Below are 19,377 nucleotides of genomic sequence, written 5' to 3' on the forward strand. Positions count from 1 at the left end.
GCAGACAGATATTTATAAAAAATATTAAATATTGTTTGGTCAGCGTTATACATTGACTGTAATCCGGTATCTCTAATCAAACAGTCTGCAGCTGTGTCTTAAAGGGACAGTTCCCCTCAAAATAATAGGGGAACTGTCCTCATAGCTCTCGTGCAGTAATCAGATTGTTTTGTTGTGAGTTGCCTAGTTTTGGAGATATCGGTCATAGAGATGGCTGCCTTCTCTCCAATACAATGGTACTATATGGCACTTGTAGTGTGCAAAGTGCCAAATATATATATTTGAAAAAAATCACAGCAATGTCTCTTTCCAGAAATCATGACCTGATGACTCAAGATAATCTCCAGAGTCCAAATAAACTGTTTCCCGCTCTTTCCTCAATATGCTATTTTTTGGATTTTTGTAATCTCTCAAACATCTTCGAAAGAAAGCAACTTCACACAGCATAGGTTAGCAAATATATTTTAATATATAATATTTATATTCATTTTAGCACAATGACAATGGCATAATTTCAGTTCAGTCTCAGTTAAATCATGACAAAAAGCCACACCTTTGTATTTACTTGAATAATACCTCATATCATATTTTGTTGCAGTCATTTCAAGATAAATCCTGAAGTACGTCTTGCCCCATGAGAGGAAAACCTTAAAAGAATTGTCTAACAGCATTGAGCCCATGGCATCCAACGGGGTTATGTTATTGTACACGAAAACTCCTTCTTGAAAAAAAGGCAAATAAAAAAGTTGAATGAGTGAAATCCTGTAGATTTGGCCTTGTGGATGAGAAATCCAAAGATGTCTTTTGGTATTGCTGTGTTATTTTAAACATTTGCTGTGAGTATCGTTTCATTGGAAATGCCTACATGGATTTCCTGTAAAGGGAGGGGTGAGGTTATTTGATCTATAAAATGCAGAGGACAGTGAATAAGTATCTCCGTCATAATCAAAGCAACTTCATCACCACAGCTGTAAAAACAGAAAAGAAATGCCTCATAATAAAATGAAACAATCTACTGGTTATCATAGTGCCTCATAATAAAATGAAACAATCTACTGGTTATCATAGTGCACTTTCACCTGTGGTGATTTAAACCTGTTTGTCAGGTTTCACCACAGTTTAATTAAATCTCTGTGGTTGACTCGTTCAGATCGATGTATGAACATTGAGGTATAAGCACCAAAAGTCCAACATGACACCTTTATAATACTTGTTTTGTTGAAACAATAGCTCACAATAGTTTACTCAAGGAGCTGGTACCATGAAATGTATGAAATAGAAAAAAATTACTTAAACATTTAATAATAGAGAAAACTAACTCCACATACTGTGGGGCGGGGCAATCAAGAGCTCACAAACAAAGAGTGTTTTTCAGTTTTATTATCTGGTTTTGGTCACTGTCGACCTTCAACAATGTCTCAAGCTGAGTGCACACATACCCCCTCTAGCAGACAGATATTTATAAAAAATATTAAATATTGTTTGGTCAGCGTTATACATTGACTGTAATCCGTCATCTCTAATCAAACAGTCTGCAGCTGTGTCTTAAAGGGACAGTTCCCCTCAAAATAATAGGGGAACTGTCCTCATAGCTCTCGTGCAGTAATCAGATTGTTTTGTTGTGAGTTGCCTAGTTTTGGAGATATCGGTCATAGAGATGGCTGCCTTCTCTCCAATACAATGGTACTATATGGCACTTGTAGTGTGCAAAGTGCCAAACATATATATTTGAAAAAAATCACAGCAATGTGTCTTTCCAGAAATCATGACCTGATGACTCAAGATAATCTCCAGAGTCCAAATAAACTGTTTCCTGCTCTTTCTTCAATATGCTATCTTTGGATTTTTGTAACCTCTCAAACATCTTCGAAAGAAAGCAACTTCACACAGCATAGGTTAGCAAATATATTTTAATATATAATATTTATATTCATTTTAGCACAATGACAATGGCATAATTTCAGTTCAGTCTCAGTTAAATCATGACAAAAAGCCACACCTTTGTATTTACTTGAATAATACCTCATATCATATTTTGTTGCAGTCATTACAAGATAAATCCTGAAGTACGTCTTGCCCCATGAGAGGAAAACCTTAAAAGAATTGTCTAACAGCATTGAGCCCATGGCATCCAACGGGGTTATGTTATGAATTGTACGCGAAAACAGAAAATGGATGTAATGATGCTCTTCGATGACGTTGGTGGAGCATTACTCCCAGTACATCCACAACCTCTGCAACCGGCTCGGCATCAAAGTGGCAGAAAGGTGAGGATATTCAGAAAAACACAATTGCTTTACTTCACATGGAGGCTTTTATGATCCCACATGAATATGTCATTCAACAGCACATAGTACTTATAATCTTATAAAGTTAATTTTTTTTCTCAATCGCTGTGTTTCACATGCAGCTATGCTTTGCCGACCAAGACCACAGAAGTCATGCTGATGCAAGAGCAAGGCACCAAGATGTTTGTTGACGCCGTCCTGAAGACTCACTCACGAGTCGTCCAGGTAAAACCGAGCTGCTTCAAGCTTCCCTTTTACCCAGAAGTGCTTATTTTCTTCACTAGTTTTCCTGAGGAACTGTGTTGACCCGACCAGTGAACTGTGTTTCATTCGTCTGTTCGTCTAGTTGAGCAGTCTGAACGCCACAGCGTGTCCCGTGTTCATAGACGTCCTTTTGAAGAATCAACCAGAGGGAGTTCAGCTCTCTGTGCAGGAGGTGAGTTCATCCTGACGACCGCTCTGTCACATTATACTTTAGGACACCCAAAACATTCCACCCATATGTTAGGATTTTTGTGTGCAAGGACATTATTATTTTTTAGACCCTAACCTCATGGGAGATGAATTCTGATTGATGATACTCGTCGTCAATAGATCCCTTAAACACTTCACCCTTCCTCTCTTAATCTAGGCCGACTCATAGTTTTTACCTGGCTGTTGTTGACAGATTTGAAATATTGTGAAACGATTTAGTATACAGTCAGGGGTGTCCACATACTTTTGGTCACATATTGTACATGAACAAGAACCCAGATTAAAGACACCTCTTCATTATGCAAGCCCTGAGCGGTTAAACTAACGCAGGTCTACATTAAATTAAGCTTAACTTTAACACGTAAGGATCTCTCCTCTTCCTGTTTTCCCTCTCAGCACACCGAGGCCGATTTCCATGCGCGGTTCAAAGGCCGTCCGGAGCTGGAGGGGCTGATGGCTCAGATGGGCAATTAAGACCCGTGGCGGTCTCAAGTCTGATCTTCACAGAGGATCCACCTCGTTTACCTGTTTGATTTTCTATATTTATTCTCTGGCATTTCTTAACTGAACGCTGTCAAAGGTGATCATTTGCATAAAATGTAAAAACTGTTTTTTTGTGACCTCTGGAAAATAAAAATCTCCCTATTTCTTTCCAATTTAAGTCGTCATTTTTAATGCTTCAATTCTGTTCCTTTAGAGTAAATGTGCACAAAAAATGTCAAGAAAAGTGGCATCTGCTTTTTCCATAGAGTTGTGTGAAACGACTGCCTTCCAACACTTTTACAGTCCTGTTACCTGTGCCTTGATAAATCAATGTCGCATTATTCTGGTTTAACCATTTAGCTGAAGGGACCCTGTTGGTTTTTTGGTAAAACAAACAAACCAGCCTTCAATATTTTCATTAATAATTCAAATCTAACATTTAGTCCAGCTCTTTAGCAACACATGTGTTCTTGTCTTCAAGTTTCCTACTGAACTGCTTGATTCCTCTAAAGTTAATAATTCAAACGAGTCAAGTGGAGTTCAATATGTTTATTGTAAGATGAAACAGATTACATGTAAATCAAGCTGGTCCATGGAGCACCTGGGTTTAGACTGAGAAAATACACACATTAATAAATTAAAATTTAATTAAAATCTCTGCACACCCCAACCTGCCCTGCGCTGCTGCCACACACACACACACACACACACAGTATCAGCACAAGCCAGTGATTTAACATCGTATGTAGATATTATAAAATATAAGCAGTGAAAACAAAAAGTATGTGCTAAAAAATGAGTTAATATATAGACTGATTATTGGTTATGCATTATTATATACTCCACATTCTTACAAATTCACTTTTTTTTTTCCATCATAGGTGGAGCTCGGCCCAGTTCTTGGCTAGATGAAAAAGACAAATCTACGCTTAAAAGCTTTGTAACATTCAGACAATTTAAACAACAGAATATAAAAAAGGCACCTATGTGTATCCTTTACATTGGGTTTGCTTGACCCATATCGCTATTTTCCACTGAGAGAACATCTTTCTTTGGTTGTTGCTTCATATGTTTCATGAATCCATAAATGCTTAAATAGATAATATGCAAATTATTAAATTTCTAGAAGCTTAATCTGCTAACAGGTCTAGTGTGTGTAGGACTTGGTCAGGTTGCAGATTACAACCAAGTGAAGAATCTCCAGTGTAACGAGTGTGTAGGAGAACTTTAGGGTCTGACGTGAATGGCCGTCTGTAGAGCTAGTGTTTGGTTCGTCCGTTATGGGCTACTGTAGAAACACTGCAGCTGGCTCCGTGAAGATATAAACGTCTCATTCTAATGTAACAAAAACACAATGATTCACAACTTCACTAAATATACACTAAAGAAAACATACCTTTTAATATTATATTCCATTTCTCCAATAGATCCCCCTAAACGCTACACACCGTTCCTTTAATTAACAAAGTCACTCTTTTCATCTAAACTAAGTGTTTTCCTGTTTGACCAGTACTGTAAGGATGCTAAACATTGTATGGATAACATTGTGCCCACTTATTGTCCACAGCTACAGCAATTCTTTTTACTTTGACACTTCGTTCCTTTACTCAGATCCCTGAAGCTCAGCGATGAGAGGCCTCATGCTTCTCATCCTTTTTAGGATTTCATAGAGTGCGTCTTTGCCACCTGAAGTCAAACACTGCAGAATGCCACTCATCTGGTCTTGTGTGTTGTTTAAAGATCTCAAAGCCTCGTAGTTCTCTTCTGAGATCCATCCCCCGTCCTCGAGCTTATCCAGGATGGCTCCTGTATCGCTCACTCTGTTCATCAGATCTGTCTGATGGAGATCCACAAAATGCTGACCTGAAGCAGGCAAATAAAAGCAAAGCAAGCGAACAGTGAACACTAGAAGTCGTTACAGTCATATGTAGAAATTATAACCTAAGGAACAGAAAAATAAAAGCAGAACATAATCATTTTTGAGACCACTTATCATTTCTCAATCCTATTTTTTATGTATGCACATTACTTACCTCCAGTGGTATCTTCTGGTGTTATTTGTTCGGGTTCTGAGCGATTCATCCCTGAGCTTTCTTCTGCTACACAGTCTAATGGAATGAGATTTAATTAGTGGTGCATACAGAAATGAAAAATAACATTAAAAAATAATTCAACAGCAATGTTTATCTCCAAAAACAATGACAACTATTTATGTATTTCCAGATGCAACAATTCTGTAAAAAACACACATTAGACTAAAGCCTGAAACTATGTTTAATTATGCTTAAGTTATAGTACATTACCCGTCTTATCCTCGGCTGCAGTTTTATTCTGGATGGCAAAGGCTACAGGACCTCTGATGGTAAATCCGAGGTAAAAGGAAACTGGCCGTGGTCTCCGGAGGCTTTTTTGGCGGTTTGCATCCACCTCAATCACTACGTCATCAATAGTTGCAAAGACTCTGTAGTTTCGTACCACTCCTTCAACTTTGACAAGGCGTGCTTGGACCTCGGGAACTTGGAAAATCTTCTCTTTGCTCCAGTTGTTGCTCCAATCTTGTTTTGTTTCCTCACTTTGCTCTAGAAACAAATTTTCGAGGACCTTTCTGTGAACAATTCTCTTCAGGTCTTCACCATTTCCAATGAAGAACAGGGGGCGGAGGTACCTCGATTGAAAGTGTATCTTATATGCAACTTCGTAAGATCGGTGCATCCGTCGAATTAATTCATTGAGGTCGAGGACACATTTGGCTTCACTGCCTGTAGGCCAGCACAGGAGGAGGGCTAACATGTGGAGCTCAGGTGAATCGTTGGGGATCAGAGGCATTTTCTCTTTGAATGCAGCTAGATGTTTGCAATCAGAAGGAGATATTGCTCCCATATTTCTTAACATGATGTGAGCGAGGATGTAGTTGACCAGAGCTGTGACTGTATCTTTCTGAAGAAAGATTTCTTCCCACCATGTAGTTATTTCTTTAAGGTCCGATTCAGTGCATTCTCTGTCAAGACACGAGAGTACTCCAGCCGACGTGTCCGCTAGGTTTTGTTTGAGCTTCTGGATGAGATCAGCGCCTTTTTGTTTGAAATCTTTGGATGGGGAGTTTCCGACAAAGTTCCTGTAGCACTTTGAGGTGTCTTTGGAAATGTACGCGGGATCATCTTTCATGTGAGGCTTTGAATAAGTCAGATATTTATCGAAGAATGTACATTTTCTCTCGATCTCACCTCTGAGGCTGTTTATCAGATCGTTAAATCTGGAGAGTTTGTTGTCTCCAAGTGATTCCAGGACAGAGCCCAAGGACACATTCTTTGTAAGAACTTCTCTCCAAGTATCGTTCTGACTGACAAGCAGGTCATACACAAGGTTGCAGACCTGCACATAACCAAACTGCCCTCTGATGTTAAAAACATTCGAGACTTTGGTACTGCCATCTCCTTTCATCTCCGACCCCTGTTCATTTTCAGCAAGTCTTTCTTCATCTTTGAAAGCTTCAATGGCCTTTGATGCCAGTTGCAAAATTTCTCTTGGTTTGGCAGGACGCTCTTTGTTCTTCAAATGGTTCTTATGGACCTGGCCCAGTGTATCAGCAACAAAGGAATTTTGAGGATCTCTTTGCTTTGCTCTCTTTGCCCACATTTCAGCCTCATTGTAGTCTTTCAGTTCGATGTAATAAAAACGAGCAAGCGCTTGTGGAAAATATGGATTTTGATGAAACAATTTTGACGCGACCTTTAGAACTGACACACTCTGTTTATTGCTCTCAATCTTTTGAATATCTAGGATGAGCCTAGAATACCTTTCTTCAAACTCTGTTCCATCGATTGGATCCTCTTCTTTTTTCATGTCTTTTGGTTTTGTTCCTCTCTTGGTGAGCATGTCTTTGATGAAACCAACCCAAAACGGAGGAGTCTCATCAAAGCGCAAACGACTCAACAAGTTTCTTGCTGTGTCACTTCTGGTCACACCGGATGTAGCCATCAATTCAGTACAACACTGTGCTATCATAGGGTGAGCCATGCAGACTTTTTTTTCAGATCTTCCATCTTGTTGGAATGTGATGATGAGATGGCTGAAGGGCTCCATCCTGTCCTCCAGAGAAAAGTCTCCGTGGCTGTAGTTGTCATGTTTGAAGAAGTCCATGCACTGGGACTCCAGGAGAAATGAGCCTGGTACATAGGCATTGAGCAGGGATAAGAAGGCAGCAAGCTGGGTCTTCTGTGGTCTATTGGCTTTTTTGGCGGTTTTGAAATCAGAACATGCCTCTTGGATGTAAGCCTGAGAGAAATTAGTTTGCATTATGTTAAAGCCGTGGAATTGTTTGTGTCCATCACTGTACCTTGTGCTCAGTTCTTTCTTTTTCTCATCAAATTTGTGCTTCTCTTCTTCAGAAAGGTCTTTTTGTAGGACGATATGGTCACTCTGTAGAACCACATCCTTTCTTACACAGTTGAGTAAAATAGCCACAGGCATATGGCCGGGGACGTATGTATCCTGCTCAGTAATCGTCATCTTAATGCTGTCTTGCAGTTCTTTCATAATCTTCTCATCATTCACCAACAGCAGCACAGTTTTGTGGTTGCCTCGACTGCCTGCTGTGAAAAGCTGGACCACCTCCTCTGCAACCTTTGTGATGTCTGAGGTTGAGCCCGTTAAAACAGCGCACCTGAAGGTTTTCCTCAAGTCCCACAACACCTTCATGGCCAATGTGGTTCCCCCACATCCTGGCTGGTGGAACAGTTGAACAGTTGATATTCCTGGGAATTTTCTCCTTTGGTGAATTGTTTCCACAAGTTTGTCGTATCCATCTCGTTTGATGAAGGGAGTTCTAGTGCCATCTGACTCTCTCTGTTCACTAATGTGAAAGTTTAACCATTTGGGTGGGGCCCCTCTGTAAAAGTTTTCCTCTGTCTGATGAAGAAGTTCTGGAGGGAAAGACTCTCCTTCGAACTGATTTGCAAAGAGAACATCCAACAGGGAGAGGGAATGTTTGATTTCTAATTTTCCACTTTTAGCGGTGGACAGGGCTGCTCCACTTGCCATCTCAGACTCTGTTTCTTTTACCTTAATGAATGTAAAAAAGACAAAAAAGAAAAATCGAAAAAAGAAAAGTATGTTATCTTGGAATGAGCTATTGAACTAATGGTAGAACACATAAATGAATTCAGAACCTTTGTAGATTATGGGTTTATATCATTGACATAATGCAACCCAAAATTATCACCACACACACACACACACACACACACACACACACACACACACACACACACACGATGTATATATACTATCTATCTATCTATCTATCTAGGACAAACATATATGAAGGAAATAGTGAAAGTAATAGTTATTAGTATAACATAGTAAACATTTAAAAAGTAGCCACAATAGCCACAGTACAAGGAGTAAAACAATAATAACCTTTGTGACTACTGTGCATGGCATCATAAGTTCATATATTAACATTACAATAGCACTCATCTTTTTAGACAAATTGAAACTTCACCATGTTTGCAGTATTAAATTTGTTCTTACCTTTTTCCAAATGATGCAGAAGTCCTGTGAACATGTCATGCACTACATTGTGAACGATAACTGCTGAAACCTGAAGGGTGTTGGAGGTACATATATGCCACATGCCACACCCACAATGGGTGTGATTCCAGAGAGATATGTGAAGCTGTGAATGCCAGATAAAGTTATGTTGTGTGTTTGTAGGTCATTCAAGGTTTCATTTGCTTCCTTCTTGAAAATAAGGCAAATAAAAAAGTTGAATGGGTGAAATCCTGTAGATTTGGCCTTGTGGATGACACATCCAAAGATGTCTTTTGGTATTGCTGTGTTATTTTCAATGTTTGATGTGAGTATCGTTTCATTGGAAATGCCTACATGGATTTCCTGTAAAGGGAGGGGTGAGGTTATTTTATCTATAAAATGCAGAGGATGAATGCAAGTCATCTACTGAAACTACAGTTTGGTGTCTGCTCTTTTTGGACTTACATTCTTTAAACCTTCACATGAGACTATGACATATTTTCCCATTACATTCCACTCTTTTGATTATACAGTAATCACACAATATAGTAAAAATATGTTATAAGGCATTTCAATAACAACAGAAGTATTACCCCAAAATATGATTTCAAAATACATCATCATGTGAGATGTCTGAAGAAAAACTGTTTTTGTGAGATAAAGGATCTCTGGTTGTTTTAAGCCAGCAATACAATTCAATAAACACAAAAGAATAAAAAGATAAAAAAACAAAAAAAAAACTGTCTTTAGACCTGAGCATCAAAATCATCATAATACAGAATAAAATGAAAACGAAACAAGCAATAATATGAATATAGCTATAATGAAAAAAAATGCGTTCTTCGTCCTTTTATAGAGGACCTAACCGTGCTCCTTTTCTTGTTTTTGTTGGCATAAACACGTCGAGAAGGGCTCTTCCAGCCGTCTTTCTTGCGTGGCATCAGCGTTGGGACAGTTAACACAAATCACGCAAGCGTCTGTCGGTCAACTGCCCGTTGTGATTCCGTCCGTGATCACTGCATCTCCTCTGTTGGTGGCTCCGTCTGTCCTTCCTCCCTCCCTCGGTGGTGCCTGTTGGCTGACACTTGCTGTAGGTGCGAGCTCACCTGTAGCTTCAGTTGGTGCGTCTCCTGGTTCTGGAACCTTCGAGGAGGACTTGAAATGGACCCAGCCAGCGTCGTGAGTTCCAGTGCTTCCTTCTGAAGTCTTTCACCACCACGAAATCACCAGGTTTCAGCTTGTGGAGAGGTCCTTCAGTTGGCCTCGGGAGAGCGGCAATCACCTGTTGTCTTATGTTAGATAAAGCAGAGGACAATTGTGCACAATATGTTAACATTTCATGTTCGCATAAGGCGGTTGAGGGAAGTGGCGCCCCTGGTGCTTCAGTTCCTACATGAGGAGGAAAACCAAACAGTATCTCAAAAAACAGCAATTGCTGTTGGCAACAAAATGGCCTCTAACAGTCCAGCAATGAGAGTGTGATGCAAAACAGGTTTACCATCAGACTTAAGGAACTTTCTGTGTTTCCACAGACTACCAAAATCGTGGACGCCGCCGAATGCATAACGAGAGTCAGTGTGAACTGTAACAGTTTTACCTTCAGCAAGTTTACATGCTTCGGTGAGCGCGATGAGCTCAGCTGCCTGGGCTGAGAGGTGACATGGCAGAGAACCTGAACACAGCACTTCTGAGTCCGAAACAACAGCAAAACCCACAAGATTAGTACCAGTATGATCGCGAGAGGCAGATCCATCCACATACATTACCATGTCGCTATTGGGCAGCGGAGTGTCCATCAAGTCAGGACGAGGAGTGCACTGAGCTTGGAGCTCAGCTAAACAGTTGTGCTCCTCACCGTCACCAGGAATAGGAAGTAATGATGCAGGGTTAAGATTAGTACAGCGTTTGACCGTTACATTTGGCATGTCTAAGAGACATGTGTGATAACGCAAATATCGCGCTGCAGAAAGGTGAGACGATTTCTGTTCGAGGAGAATCAAAGACACCGAATGAGGAACGAGCAAAGTTAATGGAGCGTATCCTACTATGTCACGTGAGGCAGCGAGTGCCTTTTCAGCCGCGGCCACTGCACGCAAACATTGTGGCAAGCCTGAAGCGACAGGATCGAGTTTTGCGGAGAAATACGCAACTGGTCGTAGTTTATCACCATGTGATTGTAGCAACACAGAGGTCATGCAGCCCTGTCTTTCATCTACAGTCTGAGTGAACGGTTTGTTCGGATCTGGCAACCCAAGAGTTGGAGGTGTTTGCAAAGCACATTTCATTTGTGTGAAAGCCGAATGGCCTTCTTTTGTCCAAATTATTTTGTATGTATTATCTGGTTTTGGTCACTGTCGACCTTCAACAATGTCTCAAGCTGAGTGCACACATACCCCCTCTAGCAGACAGATATTTATAAAAAATATTAAATATTGTTTGGTCAGCGTTATACATTGACTGTAATCCGTCATCTCTAATCAAACTGTCTGCAGCTGTGTCTTAAAGGGACAGTTCCCCTCAAAATAATAGGGGAACTGTCCTCATAGCTCTCGTGCAGTAATCAGATTGTTTTGTTGTGAGTTGCCTAGTTTTGGAGATATCGGTCATAGAGATGGCTGCCTTCTCTCCAATACAATGGTACTATATGGCACTTGTAGTGTGCAAAGTGCCAAACATATATATTTGAAAAAAATCACAGCAATGTCTCTTTCCAGAAATCATGACCTGATGACTCAAGATAATCTCCAGAGTCCAAATAAACTGTTTCCCGCTCTTTCCTCAATATGCTATCTTTGGATTTTTGTAATCTCTCAAACATCTTCGAAAGAAAGCAACTTCACACAGCATAGGTTAGCAAATATATTTTAATATATAATATTTATATTCATTTTAGCACAATGACAATGGCATAATTTCAGTTCAGTCTCAGTTAAATCATGACAAAAAGCCACACCTTTGTATTTACTTGAATAATACCTCATATCATATTTTGTTGCAGTCATTACAAGATAAATCCTGAAGTACGTCTTGCCCCATGAGAGGAAAACCTTAAAAGAATTGTCTAACAGCATTGAGCCCATGGCATCCAACGGGGTTATGTTATACGCGAAAACAGAAAATGGATGTAATGACGCTCTTCGATGACGTTGGTGGAGCATTACTCCCAGTACATCCACAACCTCTGCAACCGGCTCGGCATCAAAGTGGCAGAAAGGTGAGGATATTCAGAAAAACACAATTGCTTTACTTCACATGGAGGCTTTTATGATCCCACATGAATATGTCATTCAACAGCACATAGTACTTATAATCTTATAAAGTAAATTTTTTTTTCTCAATCGCTGTGTTTCACATGCAGCTATGCTTTGCCGACCAAGACCACAGAAGTCATGCTGATGCAAGAGCAAGGCACCAAGATGTTTGTTGACGCCGTCCTGAAGACTCACTCACGAGTCGTCCAGGTAAAACCGAGCTGCTTCAAGCTTCCCTTTTACCCAGAAGTGCTTATTTTCTTCACTAGTTTTCCTGAGGAACTGTGTTGACCCGACCAGTGAACTGTGTTTCATTCGTCTGTTCGTCTAGTTGAGCAGTCTGAACGCCACAGCGTGTCCCGTGCTCATAGACGTCCTTTTGAAGAATCAACCAGAGGGAGTTCAGCTCTCTGTGCAGGAGGTGAGTTCATCCTGACGACCGCTCTGTCACATTATACTTTAGGACACCCAAAACATTCCACCCATATGTTAGGATTTTTGTGTGCAAGGATATTATTATTTTTTAGATACCGTTTGTTTCAGGTCTGCATGACACATCAGGGGAGATGAATTCTGATTGATGATACTCTTCGTCAATAGATCCCTGAAACACTTCACCCATCCTCTCTTAATCTAGGCCGACTCATAGTTTTTACCTGGCTATTGTTGACAGATTTGAAATATTGTGAAACGATTTAGTATACAGTCAGGGGTGTCCACATACTTTTGGTCACATATTGTACATGAACAAGAACCCAGATTAAAGACACCTCTTCATTATGCAAGCCCTGAGCGGTTAAACTAACGCAGGTCTACATTAAATTAAGCTTAACTTTAACACGTAAGGATCTCTCCTCTTCCTGTTTTCCCTCTCAGCACACCGAGGCCGATTTCCATGCGCGGTTCAAGGGCCGTCCGGAGCTGGAGGGGCTGATGGCTCAGATGGGCAATTAAGACCCGTGGCGGTCTCAAGTCTGATCTTCACAGAGGATCCACCTCGTTTACCTGTTTGATTTTCTATATTTATTCTCTGGCATTTCTTAACTGAACGCTGTCAAAGGTGATCATTTGCATAAAATGTAAAAACTGTTTTTTTGTGACCTCTGGAAAATAAAAATCTCCCTATTTCTTTCCAATTTAAGTCGTCATTTTTAATGCTTCAATTCTGTTCCTTTAGAGTAAATGTGCACAAAAAATGTCAAGAAAAGTGGCATCTGCTTTTTCCATAGAGTTGTGTGAAACGACTGCCTTCCAACACTTTTACAGTCCTGTTACCTGTGCCTTGATAAATCAATGTCGCATTATTCTGGGTTAACCATTTAGCTGAAGGGACCCTGTTGGTTTTTTGGTAAAACAAACAAACCAGCCTTCAATATTTTCATTAATAATTCAAATCTAACATTTAGTCCAGCTCTTTAGCAACACATGTGTTCTTGTCTTCAAGTTTCCTACTGAACTGCTTGATTCCTCTAAAGTTAATAATTCAAACGAGTCAAGTGGAGTTCAATATGTTTATTGTAAGATGAAACAGATTACATGTAAATCAAGCTGGTCCATGGAGCACCTGGGTTTAGACTGAGAAAATACACACATTAATAAATTAAAATTTAATTAAAATCTCTGCACACCCCAACCTGCCCTGCGCTGCTGACACACACACACACACACACACACACAGTATCAGCACAAGCCAGTGATTTAACATCGTATGTAGATATTATAAAATATAAGCAGTGAAAACAAAAAGTATGTGCTAAAAAACGAGTTAATATATAGACTGATTATTGGTTATGCATTATTATATACTCCACATTCTTACAAATTCACTTTTTTTTTCCACCGTAGGTGGAGCTCGGCCCAGTTCTTGGCTAGATGAAAAAGACAAATCTACGCTTAAAAGCTTTGTAACATTCAGACAATTTAAACAACAGAATATAAAAAAGGCACCTATGTGTATCCTTTACATTGGGTTTGCTTGACCCATATCGCTATTTTCCACTGAGAGAACATCTTTCTTTGGTTGTTGCTTCATATGTTTCATGAATCCATAAATGCTTAAATAGATAATATGCAAATTATTAAATTTCTAGAAGCTTAATCTGCTAACAGGTCTAGTGTGTGTAGGACTTGGTCAGGTTGCAGATTACAACCAAGTGAAGAATCTCCAGTGTAACGAGTGTGTAGGAGAACTTTAGGGTCTGACGTGAATGGCCGTCTGTAGAGCTAGTGTTTGGTTCGTCCGTTATGGGCTACTGTAGAAACACTGCAGCTGGCTCCGTGAAGATATAAACGTCTCATTCTAATGTAACAAAAACACAACGATTCACAACTTCACTAAATATACACTAAAGAAAACATACCTTTTAATATTATATTCCATTTCTCCAATAGATCCCCCTAAACGCTACACACCGTTCCTTTAATTAACAAAGTCACTCTTTTCATCTAAACTAAAAGTGTTTTCCTGTTTGACCAGTACTGTAAGGATGCTAAACATTGTATGGATAACATTGTGCCCACTTATTGTCCACAGCTACAGCAATTCTTTTTAGTTTTTACACTTCGTTCCTTTACTCAGATCCCTGAAGCTCAGCGATGAGAGGCCTCATGCTTCTCATCCTTTTTAGGATTTCATAGAGTGCGTTTTTGCCACCTGACGTCAAACACTGCAGAATGCCACTCATCTGGTCTTGTGTGTTGTTTAAAGATCTCAAAGCCTCGTAGTTCTCTTCTGAGATCCATCCCCCGTCCTCGAGCTTATCCAGGATGGCTCCTGTATCGCTCACTCTGTTTATCAGATCTGTCTGATGGAGATCCACAAACTGCTGACCTGAAGCAGGCAAATAAAAGCAAAGCAAGCGAACAGTGAACACTAGAAGTTGTTACAGTCATATGTAGAAATTATAACCCAAGGAACAGAAAAATAAAAGCAGAACATAATCATTTTTGAGACCACTTATCATTTCTCAATCCTATTTTTTATGTATGCACATTACTTACCTCCAGTGGTATCTTCTGGTGTTATTTGTTCGGGTTCTGAGCGATTCATCCCTGAGCTTTCTTCTGCTACACAGTCTAATGGAATGAGATTTAATTAGTGGTGCATACAGAAATGAAAAATAACATTAAAAAATAATTCAACAGCAATGTTTATCTCCAAAAACAATGACAACTATTTATGTATTTCCAGATGCAACAATTCTGTAAAAAACACACATTAGACTAAAGCCTGAAACTATGTTTAATTATGCTTAAGTTATAGTACATTACCCGTCTTATCCTCGGCTGCAGTTTTATTCTGGATGGCAAAGGCTACAGGACCTCTGATGGTAAATCCGAGGTAAAAGGAAACTCGCCGTGGTCTCCGGAGGCTTTTTTGGCGGTTTGCATCCACCTCAATCACTACGTCATCAATAGTTGCAAAGACTCTGTAGTTTCGTACCACTCCTTCAACTTTGACAAGGCGTGCTTGGACCTCGGGAACTTGGAAAATCTTCTCTTTGCTCCAGTTGTTGCTCCAATCTTGTTTTGTTTCCTCACTTTGCTCTAGAAACAAATTTTCGAGGACCTTTCTGTGAACAATTCTCTTCAGGTCTTCACCATTTCCAATGAAGAACAGGGGGCGGAGGTACCTCGATTGAAAGTGTATCTTATATGCAACTTCGTAAGATCGGTGCATCCGTCGAATTAATTCATTGAGGTCGAGGACACATTTGGCTTCACTGCCTGTAGGCCAGCACAGGAGGAGGGCTAACATGTGGAGCTCAGGTGAATCGTTGGGGATCAGAGGCATTTTCTCTTTGAATGCAGCTAGATGTTTGCAATCAGAAGGAGATATTGCTCCCATATTTCTTAACATGATGTGAGCGAGGATGTAGTTGACCAGAGCTGTGACTGTATCTTTCTGAAGAAAGATTTCTTCCCACCATGTAGTTATTTCTTTAAGGTCCGATTCAGTGCATTCTCTGTCAAGACACGAGAGTACTCCAGCCGACGTGTCCGCTAGGTTTTGTTTGAGCTTCTGGATGAGATCAGCGCCTTTTTGTTTGAAATCTTTGGATGGGGAGTTTCCGACAAAGTTCCTGTAGCACTTTGAGGTGTCTTTGGAAATGTACGCGGGATCATCTTTCATGTGAGGCTTTGAATAAGTCAGATATTTATCGAAGAATGTACATTTTCTCTCGATCTCACCTCTGAGGCTGTTTATCAGATCGTTAAATCTGGAGAGTTTGTTGTCTCCAAGTGATTCCAGGACAGAGCTCAAGGACACATTCTTTGTAAGAACTTCTCTCCAAGTATCGTTCTGACTGACAAGCAGGTCATACACAAGGTTGCAGACCTGCACATAACCAACCTGCCCTCTGACGTTAAAAACATTCGAGACTTTGGTACTGCCATCTCCTTTCATCTCCGACCCCTGTTCATTTTCAGCAAGTCTTTCTTCATCTTTGAAAGCTTCAATGGCCTTTGATGCCAGTTGCAAAATTTCTCTTGGTTTGGCAGGACGCTCTTTGTTCTTCAAATGGTTCTTATGGACCTGGCCCAGTGTATCAGCAACAAAGGAATTTTGAGGATCTCTTTGCTTTGCTCTCTTTGCCCACATTTCAGCCTCATTGTAGTCTTTCAGTTCGATGTAATAAAAACGAGCAAGCGCTTGTGGAAAATATGGATTTTGATGAAACAATTTTGACGCGACCTTTAGAACTGACACACTCTGTTTATTGCTCTCAATCTTTTGAATATCTAGGATGAGCCTAGAATACCTTTCTTCAAACTCTGTTCCATCGATTGGATCCTCTTCTTTTTTCATGTCTTTTGGTTTTGTTCCTCTCTTGGTGAGCATGTCTTTGATGAAACCAACCCAAAACGGAGGAGTCTCATCAAAGCGCAAACGACTCAACAAGTTTCTTGCTGTGTCACTTCTGGTCACACCGGATGTAGCCATCAATTCAGTACAACACTGTGCTATCATAGGGTGAGCCATGCAGACTTTTTTTTCAGATCTTCCATCTTGTTGGAATGTGATGATGAGATGGCTGAAGGGCTCCATCCTGTCCTCCAGAGAAAAGTCTCCGTGGCTGTAGTCGTCATGTTTGAAGAAGTCCATGCACTGGGACTCCAGGAGAAATGAGCCTGGTACATAGGCATTGAGCAGGGATAAGAAGGCAGCAAGCTGGGTCTTCTGTGGTCTATTGGCTTTTTTGGCGGTTTTGAAATCAGAACATGCCTCTTGGATGTAAGCCTGAGAGAAATTAGTTTGCATTATGTTAAAGCCGTGGAATTGTTTGTGTCCATCACTGTACCTTGTGCTCAGTTCTTTCTTTTTCTCATCAAATTTGTGCTTCTCTTCTTCAGAAAGGTCTTTTTGTAGGACGATATGGTCACTCTGTAGAACCACATCCTTTCTTACACAGTTGAGTAAAATAGCCACAGGCATATGGCCGGGGACGTATGTATCCTGCTCAGTAATCGTCATCTTAATGCTGTCTTGCAGTTCTTTCATAATCTTCTCATCATTCACCAACAGCAGCACAGTTTTGTGGTTGCCTCGACTGCCTGCTGTGAAAAGCTGGACCACCTCCTCTGCAACCTTTGTGATGTCTGAGGTTGAGCCCGTTAAAACAGCGCACCTGAAGGTTTTCCTCAAGTCCCACAACACCTTCATGGCCAATGTGGTTCCCCCACATCCTGGCTGGTGGAACAGTTGAACAGTTGATATTCCTGGGAATTTTCTCCTTTGGTGAATTGTTTCCACAAGTTTGTCGTATCCATCTCGTTTGATGAAGGGAGTTCTAGTGTCACCTGACTCTCTCTGTTCACTAATGTGAAAGTTTAACCATTTGGGTGGGGCCCCTCTGTAAAAGTTTTCCTCTGTCTGATGAAGAAGTTCTGGAGGGAAAGACTCTCCTTCGAACTGATTTGCAAAGAGAACATCCAACAGGGAGAGGGAATGTTTGATTTCTAATTTTCCACTTTTAGCGGTGGACAGGGCTGCTCCACTTGCCATCTCAGACTCTGTTTCTTTTACCTTAATGAATGTAAAAAAGACAAAAAAGAAAAATCGAAAAAAGAAAAGTATGTTATCTTGGAATGAGCTATTGAACTAATGGTAGAACACATAAATGAATTCAGAACCTTTGTAGATTATGGGTTTATATCATTGACATAATGCAACCCAAAATTATCACCACACACACACACACACACACACACACACACACACACACACACACACACGATGTATATATACTATCTATCTATCTATCTATCTAGGACAAACATATATGAAGGAAATAGTGAAAGTAATAGTTATTAGTATAACATAGTAAACATTTAAAAAGTAGCCACAATAGCCACAGTACAAGGAGTAAAACAATAATAACCTTTGTGACTACTGTGCATGGCATCATAAGTTCATATATTAACATTACAATAGCACTCATCTTTTTAGACAAATTGAAACTTCACCATGTTTGCAGTATTAAATTTGTTCTTACCTTTTTCCAAATGATGCAGAAGTCCTGTGAACATGTCATGCACTACATTGTGAACGATAACTGCTGAAACCTGAAGGGTGTTGGAGGTACATATATGCCACATGCCACACCCACAATGGGTGTGATTCCAGAGAGATATGTGAAGCTGTGAATGCCAGATAAAGTTATGTTGTGTGTTTGTAGGTCATTCAAGGTTTCATTTGCTTCCTTCTTGAAAATAAGGCAAATAAAAAAGTTGAATGGGTGAAATCCTGTAGATTTGGCCTTGTGGATGACACATCCAAAGATGTCTTTTGGTATTGCTGTGTTATTTTCAATGTTTGATGTGAGTATCATTTTATTGGAAATGCCTACATGGATTTCCTGTAAAGGGAGGGGTGAGGTTATTTGATCAATAAAATGCAGAGGACAGTGAATAAGTATCTCCGTCATAATCAAAGCAACTTCATCACCACAGCTGTAAAAACAGAAAAAAGTAAAGAAATGCCTTATAATAAAATGAAACAATCTACTGGTTATCATAGTGCACTTTCATTTTAATTTCCTTTACTCCTCAAGAGGAAACATAACAATGCATACCTTCATTGACAGTTTGTTCCTGTGGTAATTTAAACTTGTTTGTCAGGTTTCATCAGTTTAATTAAATCTCTGTGGTTGACTCGTTCAGATCGATGTATGAACATTGAGGTATAAGCACCAAAAGTCCAACATGACACCTTTATAATACTTGTTTTGTTGAAACAATAGCTCACAATAGTTTACTCAAGGAGCTGGTACCATGAAATCTATGGCATTTTGTTGCATAAAAAATTACTTAAACATTTAATAATAGAGAAAACTAACTCCACGTAC

At 40.0% G+C, this 19,377-nt stretch overlaps 4 protein-coding genes across 4 annotated transcripts; 2 read left to right on the top strand and 2 right to left on the bottom strand.

The window, feature by feature from the left end:
• Positions 1 to 2,174: 2,174 nt before the first annotated feature.
• On the top strand, positions 2,175 to 3,418 carry LOC142950829 (large ribosomal subunit protein mL48-like). Its single transcript, XM_076092446.1, has 4 exons — positions 2,175 to 2,267; positions 2,411 to 2,513; positions 2,635 to 2,724; positions 3,159 to 3,418. The coding sequence occupies exons 1-4, from the start codon at positions 2,194 to 2,196 to the stop codon at positions 3,234 to 3,236; spliced, it is 345 nt and encodes a 114-aa protein (XP_075948561.1). The 5' UTR covers positions 2,175 to 2,193; the 3' UTR covers positions 3,237 to 3,418.
• Positions 3,419 to 3,779: 361 nt separating this feature from the next.
• LOC142950828 (sterile alpha motif domain-containing protein 9-like) lies at positions 3,780 to 8,842 on the bottom strand. Its single transcript, XM_076092445.1, has 4 exons — positions 8,778 to 8,842; positions 5,549 to 8,306; positions 5,279 to 5,353; positions 3,780 to 5,108 (listed from the first exon to the last, which is right to left on the bottom strand). The coding sequence occupies exons 1-4, from the start codon at positions 8,814 to 8,816 to the stop codon at positions 4,849 to 4,851; spliced, it is 3,132 nt and encodes a 1,043-aa protein (XP_075948560.1). The 5' UTR covers positions 8,817 to 8,842; the 3' UTR covers positions 3,780 to 4,848.
• Positions 8,843 to 11,917: 3,075 nt separating this feature from the next.
• Positions 11,918 to 13,164, top strand: LOC142950673 (large ribosomal subunit protein mL48-like). The gene is made up of 4 exons (XM_076092233.1): positions 11,918 to 11,991; positions 12,136 to 12,238; positions 12,360 to 12,449; positions 12,905 to 13,164. The coding sequence occupies exons 1-4, from the start codon at positions 11,918 to 11,920 to the stop codon at positions 12,980 to 12,982; spliced, it is 345 nt and encodes a 114-aa protein (XP_075948348.1). The 3' UTR covers positions 12,983 to 13,164.
• Positions 13,165 to 13,525: 361 nt separating this feature from the next.
• On the bottom strand, positions 13,526 to 18,590 carry LOC142950831 (sterile alpha motif domain-containing protein 9-like). The gene is made up of 4 exons (XM_076092447.1): positions 18,526 to 18,590; positions 15,299 to 18,056; positions 15,029 to 15,103; positions 13,526 to 14,858 (listed from the first exon to the last, which is right to left on the bottom strand). The coding sequence occupies exons 1-4, from the start codon at positions 18,562 to 18,564 to the stop codon at positions 14,599 to 14,601; spliced, it is 3,132 nt and encodes a 1,043-aa protein (XP_075948562.1). The 5' UTR covers positions 18,565 to 18,590; the 3' UTR covers positions 13,526 to 14,598.
• Between the last annotated feature and the right edge of the window lie 787 nt (positions 18,591 to 19,377).

The sequence above is a fragment of the Anarhichas minor genome, unplaced genomic scaffold (assembly GCF_050575085.1).
Source record: "Anarhichas minor isolate MPS153535 unplaced genomic scaffold, ASM5057508v1 ptg000016l, whole genome shotgun sequence".
Lineage (NCBI taxonomy): Eukaryota > Metazoa > Chordata > Actinopteri > Perciformes > Anarhichadidae > Anarhichas > Anarhichas minor.

Excerpts from the sequence above, each read along its gene's own strand:
- LOC142950829 (XM_076092446.1), top strand. The coding sequence starts at position 2,194 with ATGACGTTGGTGGAGCATTACTCCCAGTACATCCACAACCTCTGCAAC. Across the intron at positions 2,268-2,410 it reads GGCATCAAAGTGGCAGAAAG|CTATGCTTTGCCGACCAAGA; the intron begins GTGAGGATATTC and ends TTTCACATGCAG. Across the intron at positions 2,514-2,634 it reads CTCACTCACGAGTCGTCCAG|TTGAGCAGTCTGAACGCCAC; the intron begins GTAAAACCGAGC and ends CTGTTCGTCTAG.
- LOC142950828 (XM_076092445.1), bottom strand. The coding sequence starts at position 8,816 with ATGACATGTTCACAGGACTTCTGCATCATTTGGAAAAAG. Across the intron at positions 8,307-8,777 it reads TCTGCATCATTTGGAAAAAG|GTAAAAGAAACAGAGTCTGA; the intron begins GTAAGAACAAAT and ends ACATTCATTAAG. Across the intron at positions 5,109-5,278 it reads ACCAGAAGATACCACTGGAG|GTCAGCATTTTGTGGATCTC; the intron begins GTAAGTAATGTG and ends TGCCTGCTTCAG.
- LOC142950673 (XM_076092233.1), top strand. The coding sequence starts at position 11,918 with ATGACGTTGGTGGAGCATTACTCCCAGTACATCCACAACCTCTGCAAC. Across the intron at positions 11,992-12,135 it reads GGCATCAAAGTGGCAGAAAG|CTATGCTTTGCCGACCAAGA; the intron begins GTGAGGATATTC and ends TTTCACATGCAG. Across the intron at positions 12,239-12,359 it reads CTCACTCACGAGTCGTCCAG|TTGAGCAGTCTGAACGCCAC; the intron begins GTAAAACCGAGC and ends CTGTTCGTCTAG.
- LOC142950831 (XM_076092447.1), bottom strand. The coding sequence starts at position 18,564 with ATGACATGTTCACAGGACTTCTGCATCATTTGGAAAAAG. Across the intron at positions 18,057-18,525 it reads TCTGCATCATTTGGAAAAAG|GTAAAAGAAACAGAGTCTGA; the intron begins GTAAGAACAAAT and ends ACATTCATTAAG. Across the intron at positions 14,859-15,028 it reads ACCAGAAGATACCACTGGAG|GTCAGCAGTTTGTGGATCTC; the intron begins GTAAGTAATGTG and ends TGCCTGCTTCAG.